Source organism: Cnephaeus nilssonii (genome assembly GCF_951640355.1).
Source record: "Cnephaeus nilssonii genome assembly, chromosome: 21".
In the NCBI taxonomy this organism is placed as follows: Eukaryota; Metazoa; Chordata; class Mammalia; order Chiroptera; family Vespertilionidae; genus Cnephaeus; species Cnephaeus nilssonii.
The window spans coordinates 9,789,198-9,817,010 of NC_137092.1; the positions used below are offsets into that span (position 1 = coordinate 9,789,198).

Genomic DNA, 27,813 nt, shown 5'->3' on the forward strand with positions numbered 1-27,813 from the left:
TTCTGATGGTCTTAGGCTCTACAGCAGCGGTTCTCAACCTGTGGGTCGCAAAAATAATTTTATGGTTGGGGGTCACCACAACATGAGGACCGTATTAAAGGGTCGTGGCATTGGGAAGGTTGAGAACTACTGCTCTAGAGCAACAGAGCAGTGGAGTGCAGCTGTCAGTAAAAAGCCTTGACCTCCTGCGGTGCGCGGCCATTAGGAGAAAAAGAGCCAGACCACCTCGTTGTTTCTGTACATACTTACACTTATTTACAGTGTGCCACGAGGGACAATAAGATGTCCCTCCTGAGAGCAGCACCCGCGGCCCCCAGCTCCCCACCACCCACAGCCTGATTCACAGTATTGGGTAATCGCTTTCGTTTGTTTTTTCTTAAAAACAAACAAACAAACACCAAAACACTGATGAAGTTACCAGTTAAGGTAACTTCCTAACGTTTTCAAAGACTAATACTGTAGAGGCAATCAGGTGGCTTCCAAGTTGTGTTATGACAGGATTTGATTTCGTCATCTGGCGCTGTAAGAAAAAAGTCTCACGTCAGTAACTGGTAAAATGCAGCCCAAGTCATGCCTACCCTCCTGTCCGTGCCCTTTGTAGTAACTCCAACAGCAGCGAGGGCGCCGGGGGCAGAGACGGAGGGACTGGCTCCAGGCCGACGCAGCGGGAGTTCCGCAGGAGCGCCACCTTCGGTGCGCGGCCCGTCTCCTCAAACCCACCCGTCTATCGTGCAGTGAAATGTCCCCCATGGCAACCGTCACCCCTTCAGCTTTACTTCCTCTTTGCCACATGACTGCTGGTGCCGGCTTCCTTCCCACCTCAACTTCCCTCTTGGGCACCTCCCTGGTGCTGACACAATCTGAGGTTCTCTCAGCGGAAGCGGCTAAAACCTGGGCACCGCCTCCCTGAGCAAGTTCCCTCACCAAGAGCCCGCTCCCTGGCTTCTATCTTCTCCACAGGATTTCAGACCAGACCAGATCAGACCGGGACCAGACCAGATCAGCTGGGACCAGACCAGATCAGACCAGGACCAGACCAGATCAGCTGGGACCAGACCAGATCAGACCGGGACCAGACCAGATCAGACCAGGACCAGACCAGATCAGCTGGGACCAGACCAGATCAGACCGGGATCAGACCAGATCAGACCGGGACCAGACCAGATCAGACCGGGACCAGACCAGATCAGACCGGGACCAGACCAGATCAGACCAGATCAGACCAGGACCAGACCAGATCAGACCAGGACCAGACCAGATCAGATCAGGACCAGACCAGACCAGAGTTCCCAAAATATCTCCTCCACACCCAGCCTTCCTAAGACACTCCTGCTGTGGGAAATAACCCTGTGCTTTTCCCCCATCCCGAGCCCACAGAACATGGAAGTGGGTGCTGCGGGTTTGTGAGGGATACGAGAGGCAGCCCTTCTCTACTGAGTCCTGGCCAGCACAGGACTCCTCCTGAGAGCAGCACCTTGCCGGGTGTGGCGCCCGCGGCCCCAGCTCCCCACCACCCACAGCCCGATGCACCCGCTCCAGAGAACCAGACCCGCAGCGCCAGCTCCCGCAGGCGAGATGCACCTGCACATCTTTCCTCCCTGGGAGAGGGGGTTCTGCTGCCTTTTGAACGTGCGGACGTCGGGATATTTCCAGGCCTTTACCGCACTCCCCGAAACTGCTCGGCTGGTTCTCACTGACACTGTCCTCAGGAGATGTGGCAATTCTGCATTTGCTGCCGATTATGCTCGTCCCCTCCCAGCTCTCCCCCTAACTCCCACCCCTCCGTCACACACGTGGCTCTTTAACAACGGAGCCTCGGGAACTCCCCCTCAAGCCACGATGGGCTCTTTGCCTTTAAAAATTATTATCAAATAAGCAGCAAACACACGGAGTGCAAAGTGGGAGAAGAAACAAAAGCATACTGAGAAAAGGGAAGCTCCTCTCCCACACCCAGCCCGCGCGAGCCAGGTTCCTCCCGGGATGACCCCCTAAATGTCAGGCTGGCCTTCCTGCACCTGACCCCAGAGCAGTCGGCCCATGCAGAGCCCTCCCGCTCAGGAAGCTCCCGGCTCCCGGGCCTTGTCAGTCATTTAGCCTCCGACTTCCAAAGACCTCCCTGCAAATACGGACTCCTTTGCCGCCTCCTCAGCTTGGTACGGCGTGGGCCGTGCCCTTTACCAAACACCCAGTCCCGTTCCCCCACATCTCTGCCTCCATATTCACGTCTGCGTGACCCCCGATCCAGGCCCTCTCTGCTTGGCCGGGTTATTCCATGTATTCACCCCCCGCGGCCCATTCCAGCCACGTGTCTGTTAACCCACCCTGCACTTCGCTGGCAGAGGGATCTTTCTAACGCGAAGCTCTGCTCAGACATCCTCAGGGCTTCCCCTGAAGAAAAGACCGAACCTCTTGGCACCTCTCAAAGTCTTGGTCTGGCCCAACCTGCCGGTCCACTTGCCACTTCCTGTCCTGCCCGCTACAGCCTGGGCCTCTTCCCCTCACCCCGCAAAGCCGGGCTCCTGGGCCGCAGCCTCCTCCCACCAGCGGGATCTGTCACGCGGGGCCTTCGGGGCCTCCTTATGGCAGTTTACTACGGACACTGCCCCTGGTGACTATGCCCGGGTCCTATCCTTTGCTCGGACCCAGGCCCAGCCCTGACCCTGGCTCCTGAGGCGAATCCTCGGTCCGATCTTGCTGGGTGGGAGGAGCAGGGACATGGTGCTGGCGGAGAATACAACCCTCGGGGCCTGAAGACCTCGATGTGCATCTCGGCTCTCCCACTTGCTGCCACGGGACTGGCCGCCTGAGCCTCACCTTCAGGGTCTCCAGCACGTGGTGCTGACCCGTGCAAGCTCGTGGAGAGGGTTCAATGGGAAGAGATATGGAGAGTGGCCAGGGCCGTGCTGGGCACGCGGCTGGTGTGAATGAACGGGTTCGTCTCCCTCTCTGCTGATGGCACTGGGTACTGTCCAGGCACTGGCAGATACATAGAATCTGGCTCCCCGAGTGACGGGCACCCGACAGCGAGGCCGTCCTGGTCTAGCCCACGACACACAGTTTCCCCCGTGCACAGTCTACAGGGTACTTACGTGGTTCCTTCTGTCCGTCTGGCACAGTGCAGAAAACCTACAAATGAAGACATTTTCATCCCAATTAAAGAACTGGAAACGGAAGCTGAAGCCTGAAGTCACTGCCTGCCTTTTAGAGACGTGGATGTGGAAAACTCAAAACCTGAGCCCTGCCAGCTGGCATGCCTCGCTGTCCCTAACGCTTCCATGAAACCGGGGACTGAGTTGGTCCAAAGAGTTGCTCAAAAATCAGTCATCAGATGACAGAGAAGCAGAAACTGCTGACAAAATGGGTATGCCTCCAGCAGTGGGCACAGGGCTGACAATGAAGGCTGGAATGGTTTGGATTAACACTGCCCAATAGGAGTACAATGTGAGCCACACAAGTATTTAAAAAATGTCAGTAGCCACATTACAGAATAAATAGAAAGGAATCGGTAAAATTACTTTTCATAGTATGTCTTACTTATTAGCCCAACATATAAGCATGTTTTCATTTCAACATGTAATCAACAGAAACGTTATTAGTGACCCATGCACATTCCTTTCGTTAATACTGTCTTATACACCTAGTGTGTATTTTATACTCACAGCCCAGTGAGTGCTGGACTCCCACATTTCAAGGGCTCAACAGCCACATGCGGCTCGTGGCTCCTGTGTCAGGCAGCGCAGGCTTGGACGTGAAGGTACCGTGCCCACGGGTACGCATGTTTCCTTCCCACAAGGCACCAGCCTCAGCCTCGAGCCATACTCCTGGTCCAGCAGCCTGGCCCACAGGCCTGCCTGAGCACGTACAGGTGTCTGTCCACTACAACGAGGTGCTGGAGCTGTTTACATTCCACTCACTCGCCTTCCCAAAGTTCCACGCCCAGCACCTCACAATTTCCCAATTCATGGCTTGAGAGCTGAGATGTGTGCCAGGTTATTTTTTTAGGACAATTGTTTTTAGGTTATGTGGTGCTACTAATACTGACACTGGAGTAATTTCCTCTCTACTGAATGACCTTTAGCTTCCTCGTTAGCACTCCCTGTGGGAGTCACACAGGAGTCTTGCAAATACCCTTTTGGTGAAGGCAGATATGGAAATGAATGGGCCTTCAAGAACATCTATCTGCTCACGTCTGGTCCATGTCCTTTGGGATGTGAGGAAGGGCTGCGTGTCAGGTCACCCATTCTCCAGGGCACACAGGTTGCTTTCTAGGTTGGCCCGAGATCTCTGGGGGACTAAGGAAGTCTCAGGAAGGCAACACAAGTAAATACCAGATCTTTATTACCCACTAGAGGCCCGGTGCACGAAATTCGTGCACTTAGCGGGGAGCTCACCTCAGCCCGGATTGCAAGAGAGTGCAGACCAGGCTGAGGGACCCCACCAGTGCATGATCGGGGCCAGAGAGGAACACAGGAGGTTGACCAGCCGGGGAGGGGCCATGGGAGGGCTCCAGGGTGTATCCAGCCCGTCTTGCTCAGTTCTGATCAGCCAGACCCCAGCAGCAAGATAACCTACTGGTCGGAGCGCTGCCCCTAGTGGTCAGTGCACCTCATAGTGACTGGTCGACTGTCTGCCTCCTGATGGTCAGTTACATCTTCATGGATTTATATGTTATGATGTCATAGTGAGCGGTTGAACAGCCTTAGCATATCAATAGCATATTATGCTTTGATTGGTTGAATGGCCGACCAGATGACCAGACACTTAGCATATTAGGCTTTTATTATATAGGACTCCATGTCACCCAACTCAACAAAAGTTCCTTCCTAGGCCGCACGCCCCTGGGTCCGGGTGAAGCTGGATCCCGGGTCCGGGTGAGGCCGTGCACCCTGGGTCCGGGTGAGGCTGGGTCCTGGGTCCGGGTGAGGCCACGCGCCCCTGGGTCCGGGAGAGGCCATGCGCCCCTGGGTCCGGGTGAGGCCACGTGCCCGAGTCCGGGTGAAGCCATGGGTGAGGCCACGCGCCCCTGGGTCCGGGAGAGGCCATGCGCCCCTGGGTCCGGGTGAGGCCACGTGCCCCTGAGTCCGGGTGAAGCCATGCCCCTGGGTCCGGGTGAGACCAAACCAAAGGGAGTCGGACCTGCATTACCACCATTTGTCCACCATCCAGAGCTGAGGGGTCAGTGCCGACATGTGCACATAAGGAACTGGTGGACATTGAAATTGGGTCTCAAAAGAACTGTTGGTCCAGAAAGAAACTTACTACAGACTGATTCATTTGCCTGTCAGCATAACTATTATTGCTCGTCTCACATTCGGTTCTTATAAGTATATTTCTAGTAACACATGATCTCACTCATCTAGGGGAAATGATGAACAACATAGACTGATGAACAAGAACAGACCCAGAAACAAGGAGGCATCGATCGGACTGTCAGGCCTCAGAGGGAGGGTAGGGGAGGGTGGGGGTAGGGGGGAGAGATCAACCAAAGGACTTATGTGCATGCATACAAGCCTAACCAATGGTTAAGGACAACAGGGGGGGTGGGGGCATCCGTGGGGAGGGGTGGGGGATGGGAATGGGGGGATGAGGACAAATATGTGACACCTTAATCAATAAAGAAATTAAAAAAAAAAAAAAGTTCCTTCCTACCTAGGACCTCCTCCTAGGCTGTAAGACATGGGCATTATGACCACAGCAGCCAAGAGTAACGGGTCTTTGGCAAAATCTGACTTGGAGACCAGAAGTATAACTCTGTGTTGAAGTGGCCACGGACAGGAGGCAGCTGTGGATTAGATCCCAGGAATATCGGGCTGTGCCCTTGCCCTTGCCTGGAAACGCGCTGTGGCCCGAGGACTCGTCCCACCTTAGAAGAATGCAGAATCTTTGGAGGGACCTGGCACACCAGCCACCAGACAAGTAAAACACAAAAGTTTCTGCTTCTTCCGAAATGCCTACAATTTCAAACTTTGTTTTTATCTCCAAATTTATTTTCCAGCCTTTGAAAAACCAACTCATGTTTGAAAACTTACATTTTTAAGAGAAGTATACATACCTATTATAAAGACTATTCCTACGAATGGTAAAGCTATGAGTGCATATCTATGCCTTGAATTATCTGTAAAAAAAGAAAGAAAAGAAATGCAATTAGCTGACCTGGTCAAAATAAAGATTCTCCTTATTTGCAGCTTCCATGTTTGCAATTTACCTACTTGCTAACATTTATTTGTATTCCTCCAATCAATTCCCATAGCACCTTCACGGTCATTCGTGGGCACGTGTGGCAGATGGTGAGAAACGCTGAGTCGCCCGATGCACGTGCCCCCGCTGAGTCTGAGCAAGGCGACACGCTGCCTTCCTGCTCCAGCTCTCACACTATCAGCAAGTGTTCTACACGTGGTCTCTGCAGTGCCAGCTTTTCACATTTTTTAATGTCTGTTTGTCTTTTGCTGGCGATTTCACTGTTTAAAATGGTCTCCCAAGCATAGTGCTGACATGTTGTCTAGTATCCCTAAGCACAAAAAGGCTGCGATATGTCTTACAAAGAAAATGTGTATGTTGGATAAGCTTCCTTTAGGCCTGAGTTAGATAGCACTACTGGCCGTGAGTTCAATGTTAATGAATCAACCATATGCATTAAATATGTTGTCTTTAAAAATAAAACAAGGTTATTCATGTATTGGTACTTGGGCAAAAATGTCGTGACCAGAGGCCGGCAGGTGCCCAGCCCGTTTCCTGGTATGACAATTAATTTGGCCACAGCAACAGAATTTGAAGGCCTACGTTTTAATTCTATCTCCATTACTTAAGTGACCTTGGCAAGGTCACCCCATCTGTTGAACCAGTCTCCTCACTCTTAAAAAATAAATAGCAACTCCTGTCTACAACAGTGGTGGTGAGGAAACAGCCTTTGGAAGGGTTTGCTAACGGGTAGCAGGCTAGTCAATGTGAGTCGCTGTGATTCACTTGATAAAGCATCAGAAAGTCTACACAAGAAATTAGCACTTGAACAAGTAAGAGCCAATATTTAAATGTTACATCTTCATGGATTTATATCTGTTATGATGCATGCAACTCGAGAAAAGTATTCAAAACCATGGGTGGGAGGGGGAGAGGGAGAGCTCAGGCCCAGATTTTCAGAGAAGAAAACATTTGGTTAACTGGAGACCAAAAACAGGTCCCCAGACATATATGTATCTCATATGTCAACACTACTCTGAGATTTAACCCTTTGCACTCACTTGCTTTTTTCTCGATTCCTTTATTCTAATGCTAACCGTGTCGAGTCACACTCGACATCCGAGTGCAAAAGGTTAAAAGGCCAAAGAACTATCTAGCAATGTCTCTCAAACTTCCAAAATCTACAATGTCATGTGAACAATCAATAGGGGGTGGAGGGGGAGCGGATTTTTAAAAAGATGAATCACAATTATTTGATAAAGAACGGTTTGTTTTCAAATTCACAACTTGTATTTCACATCGGTGAGAGGGATGTTATGGTGATGATCTTTTTCTTCAAGGTGTCTACGAGGTGTAGCATTCAATCCCAATGGCAAATGTTAAATGAAAACTGGGCAAGGACAGGATGCTTGAAAACCTCATGAAACATCTACACTAATAAAAGAGTAAGATGCAAATTGACCGTACCTTTGCAACGCCCACAAGCCAATCAGGAGTGGGTATACAAATTAACCCAACAAAGATGACGGATTAATTTGCATACACAGGCCCTGGCCCAGCCACTCCGGGCCTCTGGGCAGCGTGGGAAGGCAGAAAGGTGGCTCTGGGCCGGAATGTAAAGGCGGCTCCGGCCCGAGCGAAGGCAGTGCCGGCAGCCAGGGGAAGGAAGGCCCATTCTTGCACGAATCTTCGTGCATCAGGCCTCTAGTTTCACATAATTCTACAGAGGATCTTGTCCAGGAATTATGTCCTTCAAGGATGTTGCCTCCTGGAACACTGGAAGCTTTTCCAGATTTCTACTTGCTGACTCATGCTGTACCCGGTCAGCCTCTTTCTCCTGGTTGGTTATGCACACAGCACACAAGCCGAAGCACATTGGCGTGGCTTTCTGTCACTCCCACTGGGAAGCAGCTATCTGCTTGCACATGGATGGTATTTCCACACAGTCTGCCTTGGGTAGTATGCAACACCCAACAGGTGGAATTCATAAATTTGCTCCAAGCATAACAACTGTCACTAACTTTGCAGTGGGTTTTTAAAATGTTTTTATTGATCTCAGAGAGGAAGGGAGAGGGAGAGAGAGAGAGATAGAAACATCAATGATGAGAGAGAATCATTGATTGGCTGTGTCCTGCACACCCCCTACTGGGGATCGAGCCCCAGGAATGGGCTCTTGACTGGAATCGAACCTGAGACCCTCTAGTCTGCAGGCCAATGCTCTATCCACTGAGCTAAACCAGCTGGAGCTGCACTGGGTTTTTAAATCTTCTTGGCAGTTGTGTGGCTTGTGCAAATGGTGCCTCTATGAGTGACACCTCTGTGGGTTTGGTCTTTTCTCTGTCTTTAGGGACCAAACCCATCAGCTGCAAATTGGAACCCATTTTGTACTTTTCCTGCAAATATTTATTTTACCCGAGAAGTCACGCTGCTTTGTCTGAAAATGAAACCATAACTTTAATGGCTTCATGTCATTATCTGAAGTTTCAAAAGGTACGATACACTGGAGATGTAATGAGAATGGCTCACTCATCAAATAAAATTCAAGGTTTTTATATTCATTATGTTTACTATTCATTATGTTAAAAAAAAATTCATTCACAGAATCACCCTATCTCAGCCCAAAGAAACACATATTCTCTATTTGCCCTGGAAATCCTGTTCTTGATATATAATTATGATATCCTGAATTATAATTAATACTATAAGTCATCTGTTCTCTTACGTTTTAATGAACCACTTTCAAATCACTGGTCCTTCTGTTTGTAAACTGACGATATAATGTAAAAATTAGATAATAAAAATGGCCAATTACAAATGCACTTAAGACTTAACATAAAAAAGACCATCAGTGAGACAGCTTGTCATGAGATTGGGTGTTAGACCAACAATTTTCGACCTTTTTCATCTCAGGTGGTGTGAAGCCCACAAACCACAACTATTCCATTTTTTTATTTGACAATCTAAAGGAAATGAGGTCAGTGCCCCTGACTAAATGGTCAGGTACTGCATGTTTTAAAAATCACTGCGGCACACCGGTTGAAAATCGCTAAACTAGACAAATGTATCAAATGCAGAGTCTTGTAGCACATGTGAGAACATAATGGTAATGAAGAATATTACAAAGCAGCCCAGTGGGTGTGGCTCAGTGGTTGAGTGTCGGCCCAGGAACCAAGAGGTCACCAGTTCAATTCCTGGTCAGGGCACATGCCTGGGTTGTGGGATCAACCCCCAGTGGGGGTGTGCAGGAAGCAACCGATCAATGATTCTCTCTCTTCGAGGTTTCTCTCTCTCTATTCTTCTCCCTTCCTCTCTCTCTAAAAAGCAGTAAAAACATTAAAAGAAAACAAAAAAAAACACACAGTATTATAAATAGTTAAGAGCAGGGGCTCTGGACCCACGATGGCCTGATTTCAAATCCAGGCTTTTCTACTTACTAGCTGTTGACCTGAGGCAGGCAACTTACACTCCCTGCGTCTTGGTTTCTCCCCATAAAAAGGAGTCATTACTGTAGCACCCAACCCATTGGGTCGTGTGCGAATTAATTGATACATGTATTAGAGTGGTGTTTGACAGAGGAAGTGCTAAACATGTTAGCTTATAGCTCTAATGGGGGTCCATGAACATTACAGCTCACTTTACATTTTGAATTTGTGAAATGGATGTTAGCCACTATCCCTGTAGTTTGAAACCCACAAACCAGCACTGGTCCGTGAACCCCATTACTATATAGCGTCTCTGCCACAGGACGTGTAGCTGTGTACTCACCAGCTGGGACGCAGGTTGACAAAAGCATCGATGATGTCCTGTTGGATTCTGGATTTCCAACAAAACATTGTACTTCCTGTGAGAGGTCGTCACCCTTCGTAAAATGTAGCACAGGTGGCGGGTCGGGAACAAGGGCTGCGAGTTGTAAGCTCCTCTCACACTGTTGGGAAGAGCAACGCCACGCATAGCGTAACTGCTCCCGATGCCGGCTGTAACTCTGAGGAATCTCACAGTGGACGGAAAGGCTTTCATTCGTCCAGTTACAATGTAGTGTCGGGGACGGAAGAGGGTCTGGGGAAAAAAGGTAACGTTTAGTACAAGAAGAGTAATATGTAGACTCATCATCTGTGAACTTATGAAAAGCTCCCAACTTTCTTGTGAGTTTAAGAGACGGGCAGGCCACTTCCTTGGGCACCAACAGGAGAGCATTCTCTCCTCCTCGGAGTCCGATCTGCCTGCTCACATTCAGACCACATGGGGGCCCCTGACCCCTCATCCTCGACTCTGAAAGCCCCAGGATTGCGGACAGGATGGTGGCAAACTCAGTTAGCTGCGGATCCTCACCTGAGCAGACAGGAGGATTTCTAGTTTTTATTTTTCTCACTTATTATAAATATTCATTACCGCGTTTACTAAAAACAGTCACATGCTTGAGTGTAGAGTGCTCCCCATAACTACGTGGGATGCTTTTTTCTGTAGAGAACTGCATTTTTAAAAATATATTTTTATTGATTTCAGAAAGGAAGGGAGAGGGAGATACAGAAACATCAGTGATGAGAGACAATTATTGATCGGCTGCCTCCTGCATGCCCCTTAGTGAGGATCGAGCCTGAAACCTGAATGTGCCCTTGACCAGAATCGAACCTGGGACCCTCCCGTCTGCAGACCGACACTCTATCCACTGAGCCAAACCGGCTAGGACAGTGGGGTGCTCTTTAATCTACAGAGAGGAAATAGTTTATATTACCTTTCGAAAATCTGAAATGTTTCCAAGTGACTCAAAGGGTTTTGTGAAAGGTACCGTGGGCTGGCCCCGCTGACAGGTGGGATAAGGCGCGGCACCTGTCAGAGACCTGCCAGCCCCGAGGCCTCCCTCCGATTTCCTCCGGAAGCGCCTCCTCCCGGGAAGGCAGCCGGGACCTGCACACCGCAGGCGAAGACACTCCCAGGTCCCACTGCACCATCTCACCCTCTCACATCGTGATGCTCATTTGGGTCTCACTCGTCTTATATTTCATTCATATGCCTTCCTGCATCTCTACTCCCACCCCCAAACTAATTATAAGAGATTTGAGAAAACACGTAAATATATATGAAATGTACACAAAAAAGACCTGGTAGCGTTTGGATAATAAAATCTCAATACATTATAAACACGGACTAAAACACGAATTACAGGGAAGTGCATCAAGGCTGGCCAGGTGAACTCCGGGAAGGGCGTGGGCCACTGGGACGGGCCACTGGCCAGGAGCTGGGAGGTGTGAGCGTTAGCCCCGGCGGGCTGTGCGGCCTTGGACCACAGCTCCTGTAGGAGCTGCAAGACTTTAGAGAAACCATCCAGCCCAGCCTCCTGTCCCCTAAAAGGAGAAGCCCATTGCTGAGTCTGTCTCATTTTCCTGAGAGAACAGAACATGGGCACGGTCACGGTCATGGCCAGGTGGGATAGGAAAGTGCTGTGCGGGGAGACCGTGGAAGAACTGGTGTCACGTTCTGTGTTGTCAGAGCCCGCTTAGCGACACAGAAGCTCTTCCAGGCGGTCTCGTTACTCCACCACTGTCACATCCCACCTGCTCACCAACAGGCATGCAGACCTTTCTGTGGCATCGGGCTGAACTTCTGCACTCAGCTCCTCCCATCGATAACCTTCCCTAGCCTCGCGCTGCCCGGGGACTTACCACAGCGACTTCTAACAGATAAGTTACGCCTTGTACCTTAAACAGATTAAACAGGCCAGGAATGTGTCTCCTTCACCCCCTACAATAACGGAATTAGTCGCTTTATAATTAATTCAGCTCACCACCCTGTCAGAGATGAGGATTTCGTATACAGACCAGCTGGCATCTATATATTTCTATTAACTTCAGTAAAAAGTTATACACCGGCCCTGACCGGTTTGGCTCAGTGGCTGGAGCGTCGGCCTGTGGACTGAAGGGTCCCAGGTTCAATTCTGGTCAAGGGCATGTACCTTGGTTGCAGGCACATTCCCAGTAGGAGGTGTGCAGGAGGCAGCTGATCAATGTGTCTCTCTCATGGATGTTTCTAACTCTCTCTCCCTCTCCCTTCCTCTCTGTAAAAAATCAGTGAAATGTATTTTTTTAAAAAGTTATACACCGGTCTGGACGTTTAAGGGAAGGACAGTCACTTCTACTTACATGGACATTACCAATGCAACGAAGGTTGGGAAGGGGCTGAGAAAGAGCTAATGAACGCCATTAGCGGAGATTGGTAGGGGGCTCTGCGGGCAAAGGGAAAGCAGATAGCACCTTCTACGCAGAAAGAAGAGGCGCCAGGAAACCCCCTTCTACCCGAAAAACTCCCTTTCTGACAGTTTTCCGTTGGGTCTGGTGTCTCCGGAAGAGTAATGCCACGGCACTTAAATAGAACTGAACACACCCTCCCCAAAAGCATGACTTCCCCATTTCTAAGAAACGAGTATGAGGAGTTACTTTGTCAACTGGTGTGAAGCCGTGAGTCAGCCTACGTCTTTTTAGGACACGTTCTAAATACGGCTGAGTCTTCCCTGGCTCACCTCCGGGTCCTCTCCTTTTCCAACATCTCCTACCGACACACTGTCTACCTGCGCGCCCGCGGTGCCTTCTACCCGGCGCCTCTTCTCCCTATCCACCGAAAATACCTGCCACCCGAGTCATCTTCCAAAAATAGATTTCACCGAGCCACACCGCTGCTCCAGTGCTGGAGACAGAGGCTCCTCACAGCCACAGGCTCCAGCCCCGGTTCCCCAAGCAGGACCTGAAGTCCCCGGCCGATACGGTGTTTGTCACTGATGGGAACGCACCTCCCTGTGCGTGGCTCCTCTGCAGGCCTTCGCCCGGCTTCCTCAGGCTGTCAGTCAGCACAGCCGAGGACGGGAGCCAGAAACAGAAGGGGTGGGACATCTGCCACCGAGAGATGAAGGGATCAGAGTGACTGGCAATGACAGGTTCTGGGCTACACCATGGCAAGCGAGGGTAGCAAGGCCCGAGAAACTGGGATGTTAAAAATAACCTTTATTTCAATATCACAGCCCCCGAGAACTATGACCCTGGCAGGAACATCAGAAACAGTGAAAATGAACCAGGCACTAGAATGATCCAGAAAAATTGGGGGGGTGATGTTCAGGGCAGCATTGTGTACCGTAGCCAAGACACAGAAACAACGTACGTGTCCATCATAGGATGAATAGATATGAAAGCTGTGGTATCTGTACACACAACAGAATATTATTCAGCCATAAAAATATATTTTTATTGATTTCAGAGAGGAAGGGAGAGGTAGAAACATCAATGATGAGAGAGAATCATCGATTGGCTGTCTCCTGCACGCCCCACACTGGGGATCGAGCCCGAAACCTGGGCATGTGCCCTGACCATGGATCAAACCGTGACCACCCTGGTCAACAATGCTCAACCACTGAGCCACGCCAGCCAGGCGAAATTTGCCATTTTAAACAAACCAAGTTATGAAATACTCACCGAGAACTATAAGATTAAATTTCAGGCCATTTGTAAGATCCACGGATTCGATTTCATATTCATCTTCATCCAATGATGTTAATTTGAAGATGACGAGGTCACCTGACTCAATGTCTAAATGAACCCTCTCTTTAAAAAGTGGGTAACGTATGACCCCAGTGTTTCCATTCCATTCTATGATCTTATTCATTCCTTTCTTCCATATGATTTCTGTAAAGTTTACAGTGCTTGATGGCGACAAAGTGATGTTCTCACCTATACGTCCAAAACGCGGTAAGCTCTGGCAGCTGATGAAATCTAGGAGAGAGAGAAAAAAAAAAAGGTTAGGAAAAAACACGACTGTTGGAAACAGAAAACCATCTTCCAAGATGCTCTATGGAGAAAAGAGTTGAATTTCGTGGTAAAAATTATTCATCAGCTATTTTGTGTGCTAAGCTGCTGACAGAAAGTAGAGAAAATAGATGCTTGACCAGGTAGAAACCACTCTTTTTTTTTTTTTTTTAATCCTCACCTGAGGACATTTTTCCATTGGTTTTTAGAGAGAGTGGAAGGGAGGGGGAGAGACAGAGTTCGGGAAACACTGATGCGAGAGACACACACGGATTGGTTGCCTCCCGCATGCGCCCAGCCCACAGCTGGGGATTGAGCCTGCACGTGCCCTTGACCGGAATTGAACCGGGGACCCTTCAGTCCGTGGGCTGACGCTCTATCTACCGAGCCAAACCGGCTAGGGCTAGAACCCACTCTTTAATTGGGGCCCACACAAACCCAAGAAGTGGAGTTAACATTGGTGGAGCAGCACCCACATGCCAGGCACGTGGGCCATGCTGAGACTATGGCAGCAAACAGGACGGGCGTCGCTCCAGGCCCTCGAGGAGTCTCACTGCGTGGAGAGCACACAGAGGAGGCGAGGACAGACCTAGGCGGGGCCTTCCCCAGGAAGCCATGCTGCAGGGACACAGGACAACGCGTCGCTGAAGGATGAGGGGAGTCGTCCAGCTGAGGGCTGGCGAAGGAGGAAGGAGAGTGGGCGGGCAGATGGAGGAAGCAGCGCCCCAAGGCCTGTCCCAAATGAAGGAGGGGGTCTGTGTTAGGAAATAAAAGCAGTTCCGAATGTCTGGAACAAAGAGGGCCAGGGGGTGGGGAGCAGGAAGGAGGCTGCGGAGGCGGGCGGGGCTGCTCAGAGTGTGTGAGCAGGGGCTGCAGGGGGCCAGGGCTTGGGTCGGATCCTGATGGCAAAGGAGAGCCACAGAAAGGGTGTCAACAAAAGACGCAGGACGCAATGTAAGTTCCGCCAGCTGACCGTCCGCAGCGCGGGCAGGGGTTGAGGGGCGCAGGCGTGGAGGCAGAGAAAGCAGGGCAGAGGCAGTGCAAGGAGTGGCGGACGGACAGACCAGGCCAGGGACGCCCGCGAGTGGGTGGACCTGAGAGGGTATTGCAGGAGTCGGTGACGGGATGTGGGGGACGAGGGGTAGGGAGGATACTGGTGGCTGTCGGGCAGCCCTCGTTCTTGGCTGACAGGGGAGCTATTGAGAGCAAACTCAATGACAGGAAGCACGCCAGAGGGACGGTGAGGATTAAGGGACCATGTGTGCTGGAGCTGGTTCAAACCTTTGTCACAAGCCAGTGGTTAACCTCTCTGATTGAAGGGTTCAAATGAGGGGCTCCTGCCCCCCTCCCCCACACACACCAATCCAGTCATTAAACATTTACTACCACCGCTAAGACCGGGATATTCCTGATACCCCCAAATGGGTTTAAATGCATCTTGCTCCAGACTTAACTTTCTTGTTAAAGAGAGAAGAACAGCTGTTAAGGGAAAAGACATTAAAGATAAACTAAAATTTGAAGTTTTTGCCGAGCAGCAACCAGGGTAACTGCAGGAGCGCAGGAAACATCGAGACAGTAGGCAACCTTGCCCAGTAATGTCAAATGAGAAGCAAATATCCCCCATCTGTCTATTTGCAAGGCTATTTAGAACCATTCCCCTTAAATTCAGGGAGTCTGCCCTCAAAAAGACACCAGCACCTTTCCGCTGCTTTGCTGATTATGCGCTATCTTCCGGACTCAACAGTACGTGGGAAGGCAGATGAAAGAGGCAGGATTCCAAGCAGAGTCTGCCCACACACTGTAGTGGGGCTTGAAATGCCTTTGAATGAATGAATGAATGAATGAATGAATGAGCGCGTAGGGTGGAGGTGGGAGAGAAGAGGCATGGCTGAACGGCTGCACCCTAGCAGCATGGAGATGGCTTCTGTCCTCCCCGGGGAGAAGCGATGTTCCCTGAACTGTGAAATAGGAAAAAGAAGCCAGGAACGGTGTGGAGAGAAGCGAGGAGGAGAGAAGGAGACTTTTGTTCAGAAAGAATCGCAGTAATTCTGAGCTGGAAGAAACTCTAACGGGTATTCCAATGACCTCCATTTCACAGGCGACAGGACAGAGCACCAAGAAAAGTGAAACGGCGTGTGACTGAGGCCTCCAATCTCCCAGGTGTGTGCTCACGTCCTGCCGAGTCCTTCCTGAACCCTCCGCACGCCCAGGTGCAGTGGAGACGCTACGTCCCTTTTACAGACGGGCAAATAGGCCCGAGGCACACCAACTGCCCGTGTCTCAGCAAGTTTAGGGCAGCAGAGGGACCGGGACACAGGTATTCCTTGCTCAGCTCCCCTTTCACCACAGCCTGGTCCCGTCATTCACTCATTCATTCATTCATTCATTCCGAAAATACTCACTGGGCATCTCTTCTGTGTGGGAGAACCAGACAAGCACGGTCCCTGCCCTCTTGGAGCTTACGTTCTGTTGGAGACGCCAGACTTCATACAAACAATTAGACAAACGTCCAATTGCATCTGTGGGAGGGGCCACGATCTGGAAACAGCCCCAGTGCCCATCAGAGGGGCGCAGTGAGAAGCTGTGGTACATTTGCACAATGGCGTACCACTCGGCCAGGAAAAGAAGGGAATCTTACCCTGTGGGACAGCATGGATGGACCTGGAGAGGGTTATGCCAAGTGAAATAAGTAGAGAAGGACAAGTACCGTATGATGTCACTCATATGGGGAATCTAATGAACAAAATGGACTAACAAACAAAATAGAAACAGACTCATGGACAGAGAGCAGAGTGACAGCTGTCAGAGGGGAATGGGATTGGGGGCTGGGTGATAAAGGTGAAGGGATTAAGCCAAGAAAAAACCACCACAGACGCAGAAAACAGTAGGGTGATTACCAGAGGGAATGGGGGATGGGGGAGTTAGAAGAAGGTAAAGGGGGGTAAATGACAATGGAAGGAGACTTGACTTGGGGCGGTGAACACGCACCACAATATACAGATGATGTGTTATAGAACTGTACACCTGAAACTATACACTTTTATTAACCAACGTCACCCCAATAAGCTTTTTTAAGGTAAATAAAAGTGTGAGATGTAAAAAAGTGAGGGAGGGGAAAGGGGACAAGAGAGACTTAAGTGCAGGAAGGAAGAAAAACCAGAGCAAATCCGTCCATCCATCCATCGAGCAATAAAAGTCATAGGGAAACTCAGTAAACAGTTAAGCGAATTAACTAAACTGATTAAAATACAACTTAAATGCAGTCCAAAAGGCAGCAAAATTGGAGTCACCCCAAACCCTGAGTGCCGTGGAACCTGGCTGAAGAACCATGACGCGGCAAGGACAGGCTCAGACCTTTCACTGGAGCCGAAGAGTTAGTGGCCTGGGACCACCCAGATGCAGTCAAAACAGCCCCTTCCTGTCCCCTGCCTGCCTCCGGCCAAAGCCAGACGGGAGGGTCCGCTGGCTCCCCACTCCCCACCCTATCCCCCCATCCTATCCCCGCTCTTCCTTTCAGATGTTCCCTTTGTCTACTGCTTCCCCTTCGAGGCGAAGGGGGCGCACCCGCTAAGGGTGTAAACCTGGTAAACCTGTACCCTGTACCCTGTACCCACGCAGGGACGCCAGCCCAATGCAAGTCCCAACCTGTCTGAGGCTGCGAGAGGCACCCTGTCACCGGGGCGTTTCTCAGAGAAGCCCAACCACTCTACCGGGCTCAGGGAAAGGGCTGACCACTCTTCCGGGTTCAGGGAAAGGGCTGCACGAGGCCTTTGAAAGACTGCTTTCTCTCTCCAAAGCACCCCTCCGGGTCAGGTGGCCTGCAGGCAGCAGCAGTTAAGGTAAAAATTTGAGGCGAAACAATGAAATCCCCTAAGAGTTTCAGTACCCGAATATACGCAGCGTGGCATTTCCCGTGTGTATGACGCTGTGTCGGGGACTGGCTGAGGCCTCTACCTCTACTGGCTGTGGACCTGGGGATGACAGGATCCGGGGGCAGCCCTGGTTGCTTTGACACAACCTTGACCCTCTCACTTCTCTGAAATCATGTCTCACTTTCAGCCCACACCGCCTTGGAGGACCTGCTCACAGCCTGGGCAACAAAGTCTCGGTTCAGACATTTACATACAGGAGAGGGGCCCTCCTCCCAGAATGACTGAGGGGGTGCTGCTACCAAGTCATGTTTCGTTAAGTTCATGAATAGTCTCAGCTCAGTCTGACGCGTGTTCCAGTTTTGGGGTGGAAACACGCTCAGCAGGTATGGAGATGATAAAGAAGGGCACGGTGTCTCACTCAAGGGAGTTTGCTGCAGCTCCATTCTTTAACTTAATTCTTAGTAAATCCAATCAATGAGCCCCAGGCCAGCTCAGCCTCGATAGCGTTTAACCACGGCAGCAGCACAAACACTCGCGGCATTTGGGGCTTCCTGTGTGCCACGCATCTTCTGAAAAGCTAGATCTAGCCTGGCCGGTGTTGCTCACTGGTTAGAGCACTGTCCTGGGCACCAAAGGGTCATGGGTTCGATTCCCGGTCAAGGCCACGTACGTGGGTTGCAGGTTCCATCCCAGAGCGGTGAGAGCATGTCCAGGAGGCAACCAATCAATGTGTCTCTCTCACATCATTCGATGTTTGTCTTTCTTCTCTCTCTTTCCTCTCTCCTTCCCACTCTCTCTACAAATCAATGGAAAAAAATATCCTCCAGTGAGGATTAACCCAAAAAAAGCTAGATCCATCTAATTATCTACCTATCTATCTATCTTCCTTCATTTATTCCTCAACTCAACTCCCTGAGAGAGGTCTTATTATTCATGTTTTCACTCACCAGATACTGAGCCCCTCCTATGTCCCAGGCCGTCCTGGAGTGCATGTGAGAGTGACTGGGAAGAACTGGACACGTGGCAAAGTGAAGTCTCTTTGTGTGGGTGAAGTAAAGTGCTGCTGAGCAAAATGAAGCAGAGCATGGGGGGGGAGGGGGTCACTAGTGAGGGCTGCCACTGTATGCGAAGGGTCACAGCTGGCCTGCGGCAGGGCCCAGAGAAAGGGAGGGAGGGAGCTGGGAATATGGGGAAGAGCATTCCCAGGAATGAGAACCACTGGGTCACAGATGAGGAACCTGGAGCTCCGAGGGGCTCCGAAGCTGGCCCAGGACAGAGTGGGTGCAGACGCAGGCAGCCCGCCTCTGAGGCCTGCGCCGTGAGCCACCATGTGGGGCGCCTCCGTCTTTCCTGGCTGATTCCGCCCTGACCCTGACCCAGGCCCAGGCCCAGGCCCAGGCAGTCTTTCTGTTTCCATGGTCACTAAAGGCAGAAATCCAGGGTCTCGGATGCAACAGCACGACTTGCCCGTCTCCATCTATTTCTGCCTGGAGACGCACTCACCTGGCTCCCAGTTAGCGATACCCCCCCTGCGCCCCCAGTCCTGACAACTGCCCGGAACCTGTCTGACACCTGCTCTCGGCTGGCAAGCTACTCCGTGCCTCCAGGAGGAGCTGGGCCAGAATCCAGGTGCCGGCTCTCCAAATCCACCTCCTTTCCATCACTTCTGTCTTCTGTCCGAACAGAATCTCCTTTCTACGTTCCTGCACCTAGAGCCCTCTCCCCGTCTCCCCTCTTCTCTCCGAGCCGCTGCCGTCCAGTCCACGTCAGTAGCCACTAACCACACGTGGCTTGTGAGCACACCACATGTGGTCAGTCCACATGAGATGGAGATGGAGTGTGTGTGGGTAAAATACTAACCAGACGCTGAAGATCTGATATGAAAAGGGGAATGTAGAAATCTCTTATTTAACCCGGCCAGTGTGGCTTAGTGGTTGAGTGTCAACCTACGAACCAGGAGGTCACGGTTCGATTCCCACTCAGGGCTCAGGGCACATGCCAGGGTTGCAGGCTCGATCCCCAGTGTGGGGCATGCAGGAGGCAGCCAATCAATGATTCTCTCAAATCATTGATGTTTCTTATCTCTCTCCCTCTTCCTTCCTCTCTGAAATCAATAAATATAATTTTTTTTTAAATCTCTTACTGATACCAACTACATGTTGAAACGAAAATATTGTGCCTGCACCTACAGCACTCGGGTGCAGGAAGTTCTGACTCAGGTGAGGGGTGGAGCCCCGTCAGAAACCTGGTGAACCACACCTTAACCAAAAAAATCCCTGCCTGGTTAAGTAAAATCTATTACTAAACGGGTTTCACCTGTTTGCGTTCTAGTCCTCTCTGACGGCACTACTTACCAGTAGCCCGTGCTTCTAAGGTAACCACATGCTATCCATGCTCAAAAGCCACATTCACCCTTGACTGTCCTCAGAATATACTGAGGCCTACAGCCTGCTTCGGGGAAAAGGTTCTTACTACAGCAATTTAAGACGCTGTCAGTCTTCGTACATCTATTCTACAAAGTCTGATTCAAGGCATTTCAACAGACTATTGATCATTTCATTACAAAATTTCTTTATAAACCCTTTTATTTTCCATTTTTTTCAGTTCATAGTTGAGAAACTCCATTACAACTAATTTATGACATAACCTTATTCATCTCTCTTATAATTTGCTGAACCTTGATCCCCCCGCCCCTTAGGTTTTAACTGGTCTATGAGGGAAATGTTCAAGAAACTACCAGTGAGCCCTGGCTGGTGTGGCTCAGTTGGTTGGGCATCATCCTGGGCACCAAAAGGTCACCAGTTCAATTCTGGGTCAGGGGACATGCCCAGGTTTTGGGTTCAAACCCTGGTCGGGGTACATACAGGAGGCAGCTAGTCTATGTTTCACATTGATGTCTCTCTCTCTCTCTCTCCCCCCCCCCCCCTCTCTCTTTTCTTAAAAAACATCGATAAAAAACCAAAAACATATGAAGTGTACAATTCAATGTGGAAGGAAGGAAGGAAAGGAGCTACCAGTGAGCCAGATGGAGGTTGAGGCACTAACCTCACAGACAGGTGGGGAGTGCTATGGAAAGGGATGAAGGTCACTAGGAACCGGAAGGGGTTCATTTCTGAAGAACAAGCCATCGGAATAAACTGGCTTCCTCAGAGGGAGACCTGGTTGACAGGACAGAGCAAGGACACAAAGGTAGACCTCGGATCAGCAGCTCCCGACGGGGCAGAGAGCACACCGGGTTCTGGGCAGGGGTTCCTTCACTCCCACTGGTTCCCAGGGAGCCGCACGGCCTCCAGGCCCCGCAGCAGCAGCAGCGAAGGGGACGCCTTGGCGAGGGTCCGGCCTATCAAGTAACTGACAGGCATTTTCCCTGGGGCCGCTGCACCGACAGGGAAGCCGCCCCAAAGAGGAACGGCTAGGATGGCGTCCTGCCCTCTCCTGGGACGGCTCCGTCTCGCTGTCACACCCTCCGCTGTCTGAGGAGTGGGAAGAGGAGGGGCCCTGGCTGGGCATTCCATTCCGGAGTGTCTGAGGTGTGACTGCGGAGTCTCAGGGCTGTGCCCGCAGGGGAAGCTGCACAGAGCTTTCTGCACCCGAGGAGAAAGGACAGGAGAAGACAGCAAAAGGCAGAACAGCCGGCCGTCGGGGCTGACGTGTGCGGCGCCCTCCGCTCCGAAGCAGAGAAACCGCCTTCCCCGCAAAGCCGCTGCTTCCTGAGACGCAGCGAGACCCAGGCGACAGCACGGGTTCCCAGACTGTCTCGTTCTTAGAGAGCGGTTCCGAGTCCTTTTCAAATTTCTAAAAGGTATCTGTCAAGATTAAGCCAAACACGGCAACAAATGCAACGTGCAAAATTTGACAAGATCCTGGTGTTTGTTTGTTTTTTAAAAAAAGACGTTCTTGTGACAAGTGAGGAACTTTGAATAAGGGCAGAAGGCAGGTGATATTAGGGGATTACTGTTATTTTCATAAATATGATGATGCCATTGGAATTATGTAAAAGTATGTGGGAGTGTAGAGCGAGTATAAATATGGCAAGATGTTAATAAATAACTAGCCTTCTGAATTCTACGGCCCCAAGCTGTCCCCTCCCGCTGCTGTAGGTTATGGCGGGAACACAATCGTGGGAACTTGCCGCCCAGCGTAGTGTCCCTCGCCTCAGCCAAATCTCGCTGCAAGTGTGCGCGTGGGAGAGAAAGAGACACCTATCGCTCCGCCGACCTTCAAGCAGCTGCTCATCTGATCTCGGGCTGGAATGCATGGGCTGTGCCGGCAGATCCGGGTGCTGGCGCACTCTGCCACTGGTTTGCTGTGTGAACTTGGACAAGGGACTTAACCGACCCCCTGCCTTAAAAAAAAAAGGTGGGACAATGAAATGAAAACAAAAATCTCAACTACTAACCAGGAGCTGTGAGAGTCACAGCCAGGATAACGCGGGGCCTGGTTTCCGGACAGGAACGCAGCGCCCCGCCCCTGGACTTGGGTTCTCTCCGGAGTGAGAGCCAGACTCGGAATCTGGATGGCAGCAAAGCCGGGGAGCCAGTCTCACATAATGATGGCAGGTAATGTCTTAAGATGGAGAAAGGCTTGACAAAGACGGCAACAGTCTGCACTGTTAAAATAACAACACGGAAACAAGTCCATGAAAGGAAATGTGTAAGTAGTATGTGGCTTGGTTCCTGCATCAATCTAGTTGGAGAGACAGCTGTCAAGCAAAGGCGTCCATAAAACCTCAACAGCATCAGGACAGGGCAGGCTCTGCTAAGAGCTAACACATCAGTTCCTGGCAGTGAGCTTGCTACATGCCCTGACCACATATTAACAACCCACTGACGCAACCAGCCCCAAATCCTGCCGGCTTTACCTTCAGAACACTCCCCGGGAGCGCCCATTTCTTCCTTCCTTCCTCAGTCTTGATCCTTATCTGCAGCCTCACCCCCCTCTCTCCAGACTGCTCTCCTCCCAGCACCCAGAATAATTCGTCATGACTTCATTCCTGTTCAAAACCCTCCAAAACTTTCCATTTCATTGGGAGTGAAAAATGTCACAGTCTTTAAAGGGCCCACAGAACTTGATGTCTAAGATCCAGCCCTGACTCCTTTTACAGCTTTCTTTCCTACTACTTTCCAGAAAAATGATCTCCTCCAAGTTCCTTAAATGCTTGAAGCCTATGGAAGGGCTTTGCTTCCATCCCCCATCAGTCACCTGGCCTGCTCCCTCACTTCCTTAAGTCTACACTCTCACCCTTTTAAAGAGACCCTCCCCGGACCACACTATATAAAACACCAACCACCAAATGAAATACCACACCCCACCCCACGGAGCACCACGCAGCTGTACGAAAGGAATGAGGATGGCGTCTACGGAATGATTTTCCAGACATGCTTAATTGACAAAAACAAGGTATAAAAGAGTACATGGTATGTGTGATCTGCTGTTTAGAAAGGGAGTTAGAAATAACCACATGTATCTGTTTATAACAGCAAGTAGAAAGAAGAAAGATAAAACAGAAACAAATTATATGCTATGGGGAGGAGGTAGTGGGATTTCTCTGAGCATATCTTCATATAGTTGTGATCTGAATCATGTTACTCTATTTACATATTTAAAAATTAAAGCAAGGGCGAAACCCTTAAAACTGAATAGAAACAGAAACAAATTAATGCAACTATATACAAGTCAGTAACATAACCACACAGAAGAAACAAAGATTCAAGTAACTTTAAAATCTAGTATTCTGTACATATCCGGAGGGACACGTAGAAAAAGAAAAAGTGGCAAAGAGTCCTGGCTAGCATCAGAAGAGTCAAGGGTTCGGTTCCCAGTCAAGGGCACATACCTGGGTTGCAGGTCCCATCCCCGCCCAATCAGAGTATGTGTGGGAGGCAACCAATCAAGTGTCTCTCTCACATTGATGTGTTTTTTTTTTCTCTCTCTCTCCCCCCTTACATCCCTCCTACTGTCTCTAAAATAAAATCAATGGGAAAATTTCCTTGGGTAAAGATTAAAATACAACAACAACCAACAACAACAAAAAGGGCAGCCCTAACCGGTTTGGCTCAGTGGATAGAGTATCGGCCTGCGGACTCAAGGGTCCCAGGTTCGATTCTGGTCAAGAGCATGTACCTTGGTTTCGGGCACATACCCAGTAGGGAGTGTGCAGGAGGCAGCTGATCAGTGTTTCTGGCTCTCTATCCTTCTCCCTTTCTCTCTGTCAGAAATTAGTAAAATATATTTTTTTTTAAAAAAAAGAAGGGCAAAGAAATCTTGAACTATGTTTAATAATTGTCTATGCTTGGTAGTGGTATTGGTATAGCAATTATCAAACAATTTTGTGTTTAATATAGATTAGGAAAATATACTGATGCTAAGAATAGAGTTCTCACTGTGGAGAAACAAGATGCAAAGACGGAAGGGAGGAAGGGGAAGAAGAATCTAATTACTGGGTCAGCCTTCGCGGTAACACGACAAGCCCACCACTGTGAAAACTACTTCCTGGCTCTGACCACAGGCAGGGCCTGGAAGCCGGGAGTCCGGCACCTTGGGCGCACCCAGCACTCAGAGCGTGATTTCCAAGTCCCCTCCCCGACGGAATGGGACGAGGGACTCTACGGATTCCAAGGCTGAGGCAGGAGAGGAGTCCAGAATCTCTTTCTGTGCCAGAAAGGAAGTGCTCAAAAACTCTCGGAAACGTGGCAAAAGGACACTGAAGTTTTCTGTTTGTTTTTGGTTGTTGTTTTTTTAAGGACACTGAAGTTTTTTTTGTTTTTGTTTTTGTGTGTGTGTTTTTTAAGGACACTGAAGTTTGAGGGGTTCCCACTTGCAAACTGAGGTCGCCGAGCATCGACATGCACAATGACGGGAATGCCAGGTAGCAAACATCCATGAAGTGAAAAAGGGAGATGCGGAAGTTCAGCACCGAAGAACGTCAATCGAGTATAAAGAGACACGGGCACTGGGGTTTGCCATCTACAAAGAATCGCCACTGTTTGCTGAAACAGTGAGAGATTGTTGGGGAACGGGATAATCACACAATCTCAAAATGCCACGTAACAAGTCACGTCCTATGTACAAAGGGGAGAGGATGCCTCTACCCTGGAGAAGCCTGGTGAGCCTCACCTTCACCAAAGAAACGAAGTTAACATCCCCCATGACGGGGCAACCGGACTGCACCTGCCAAGGATGAGATGCGCTGAGGACACAACACACCTACAAGCATTCCCAGGCCCCCGCCCCCCTACACATAAAACCCCTGCCCGAGAAAGTAATCCAAAACGAGGGACCTTTTATGAAATAACCGCTCCGGGCCCTTCAAAAACGGTGATGTCATAAAGAATAAGAAACAAAACGAACAGGTTGGCAACAGTTCCCGGTAAAAGGGGATGGAAGACGCATGCCTTCCGAATGCAGGGTGAGTCCTCGTGGGTTTCTGGGCTCTCGGACAAAACAGGGAAGCTGCATTTCCTGCCACAATGGTTCTGTGTCTTACTGAAGACCCGGGGTTCTTAGAAGACAAACATGGAAATATGTAGGAGTGAGGTGTCATAAGAGCTGCAACTCTCAAACGGCTCAGCGTAAAAATAAGTTTTAGTACACGCGTGTGTGTATAAAGAGAGAGAGAGAGAGAGGAGTAAACCAAAATGTCACTAACTGGTGATTCCAGGAGAAAAGCGCACAGGTGTTCATGGTACTAATTTTTTAAAATATTTTAAAATATATTTTATTGATTTTTTTACAGAAAACAAGGGAGAGGTAGAGAGAGCAAGAAACATCGATGAGAGAGAAACATCGACCAGCTGCCTCCTGCACACCCCTTACTGGGGATGTGCCCACAACCAAGGTACATGCCCTTGACCGGAATCGAACCTGGGACCCTTGAGTCCGCAGGCCGACACTCTATCCACTGAGCCAAACCGGTTGCAGGGGCCCTCAAACTTTTTAAACAGGGGGCCAGTTCACTGTCCCTCAGACCGATGGAGGGCCGGACTATAGTTTAAAAAAAAAACTATGAACAAGTTCCTATGCACACTGCACATATCTTATTTTGAAGTAAAAAAACAAAACGGCAAAAACACCCGCATGTGGCCCGCGGGCCGTAGTTTGAGGACGCCTGCTTAGGGCTTCTCGTTACTGTTATGGCAACTGTTCTAAAGATTTTAAATGCCGCTAAGGCTTAATGACTTAAGAAGAAATGTTGACCACTTCCCCTCCCCTTTCCTCAGCGTTGCGGATCTGTAAATGTCAACTTTACCACCACCCCGTCTCTATCTATTTACTCTATCTATTCCTTGTTAACTGTCCCCCCACTACCACGTACGCCGCTCAAAGCCAGGGAAGCCTTACTGGCTGCGTCCACACCCCTGGGCCCTTGTGCAGTGCCCGACACAAAGCTGACACTCAGGTATTAATGACTGAGTGTTGTTCACAATTATTCTATGAAGTTGATGCTGTCAACGTCTTTTTAAGGGCAAAGTTACTGAGGCACAGGGAAGGTAGGTACCTCACAGAAGTTATGACTCAGGTGAGGGGTGGAGCCCAGTCTGAACCACAGGTGGCAGCCAAAGGTACGTGCATTCTGGGACCAGGGAGAGATCAGCTCTTCTGGGAGAATCACTCCAACCATTCAAGCTCTGTGTCTCCCCCCTCTCCACAGCCACCGGCCTCTGGAGCCCTCCCAGCTCTTGGGGCCGTGTGATGGCCTCGGCCCTGGGCCCCCTGCCTCCAATTCCTCTCACCCTCAGTCCTTCCTCTTTCCTGCGGCCAGCTTACTCTTCCCAAGCACACGGTTCTGAGCCTGACAGGCCCAGAAAGAGTTCTCCTTTGCCTGCAGAAGAGAATCTAAACTCCCACGGGGCCTCCCATTCCGGGCTCCCCGTGGGGCCTGCAGCTGGAGTGGGCACGCATGCCCAGGCTCACCTGTCCACTCCCCTCCGCGGCCCTGCCTTTCTCACCTGCTCTCCCAATCACAGCGTGTCCACAAGCCACCTGTCCCCAGAGGCCAAATTCAAATGCCATCCCTCCCACCAAGTCCTTGTTTCACAGAAGATAACTGATTTCAGACATGACCCAGTGTGGCTCAGTGGATAGAGCGTCAGCCTGCGGACTGAAGGGTCCCAGGTTCGATTCCGGTCAAGGGCATGTGCCTTGGTTGCAGGCACATCCCCAGTAGGGGAGGGGAGAGGAGAGGCCCTACTTAGGAATCTTTAAGTGAGGCCATCGCTACGGACACTTCTGCCCCCTGCCTGCCCCGCCTCCCCTGCCCACCGCAGGGCCACCGCCTCGGGGTGTTTGGGGCTTCGGAGCCGGCCCGCCAACGCCAGTGGGGCCCGAGAATGAGAAAGTTGGTTCAAGTTCCGGCCCCCCCACCCCCCGCCCCGCCCCGCAGGCTCCGAAGTAACTTGCACTCAGGTCAGAAAGAGGCCCTCCCTTCGGGAGGAACACTGGGTGGGAAGGGGCGCGCGCCCCGGGCCCCGAAAAGGAGCCCCGGAAAGAGGGGAGAAGCCGGACGGAGCCGGGGGAGCGCGAGGACGGCGGGCGGGGCGGCGCGGGGAGTGCGCCGGAGTCCCGTCCCTCTCCTCCCCGGAGCGACTCGGGTGCCGCCGCCCAGTTTCTCCGGGCCCCGCCGAGGGAGCGTGCCGTGCGGGCAGCACTGCCTCTCCTCTCCCGGTTCGGGTCCGCTGCGTTCCTCCGCTCCCGCAGCCCCACCCTGCGCCCCACCCGGGATGCCACGAGCAGTGGCCTCGGACCCCAACCTTCGACCCGGCCCCGGAGTCCTGGAGCCAAGGGCACCCAGGCGCTGCCCAGGCCCGCGGGGCTCGGGGAGGCCGCACTCACCGAGCAGGAGCACCAAGCTGAACAGGCCAAGGGCTCCCGCGGCCCTGCCCGCGGCCATGGCGCAAATGCGATACTCGCCCCGGGCGTCCGGCGGGCCGGGCTCCTCATTCAGGCGGCCAGGCACCGCCCTCTCGCGCTACTGGCGG

General features: G+C 50.9%; 1 protein-coding gene across 1 annotated transcript; it reads right to left on the bottom strand.

Annotated features, from left to right (window-relative positions):
* Positions 1–31: 31 nt before the first annotated feature.
* On the bottom strand, positions 32–27,802 carry CD58 (CD58 molecule). The gene is made up of 6 exons (XM_079761746.1): positions 27,668–27,802; positions 13,635–13,931; positions 9,943–10,233; positions 6,053–6,115; positions 3,090–3,126; positions 32–520 (listed from the first exon to the last, which is right to left on the bottom strand). Exons 1-6 carry the CDS (start codon positions 27,723–27,725, stop codon positions 511–513), a joined length of 756 nt encoding a protein of 251 aa, XP_079617872.1. The 5' UTR covers positions 27,726–27,802; the 3' UTR covers positions 32–510.
* Between the last annotated feature and the right edge of the window lie 11 nt (positions 27,803–27,813).

Excerpts from the sequence above, each read along its gene's own strand:
- CD58 (XM_079761746.1), bottom strand. The coding sequence starts at position 27,725 with ATGGCCGCGGGCAGGGCCGCGGGAGCCCTTGGCCTGTTCAGCTTGGTG. Across the intron at positions 6,116-9,942 it reads GTCAACCTGCGTCCCAGCTG|ATAATTCAAGGCATAGATAT; the intron begins GTGAGTACACAG and ends CTTTTTTTACAG. Across the intron at positions 3,127-6,052 it reads AGGAATAGTCTTTATAATAG|GTTTTCTGCACTGTGCCAGA; the intron begins GTATGTATACTT and ends CTTCATTTGTAG.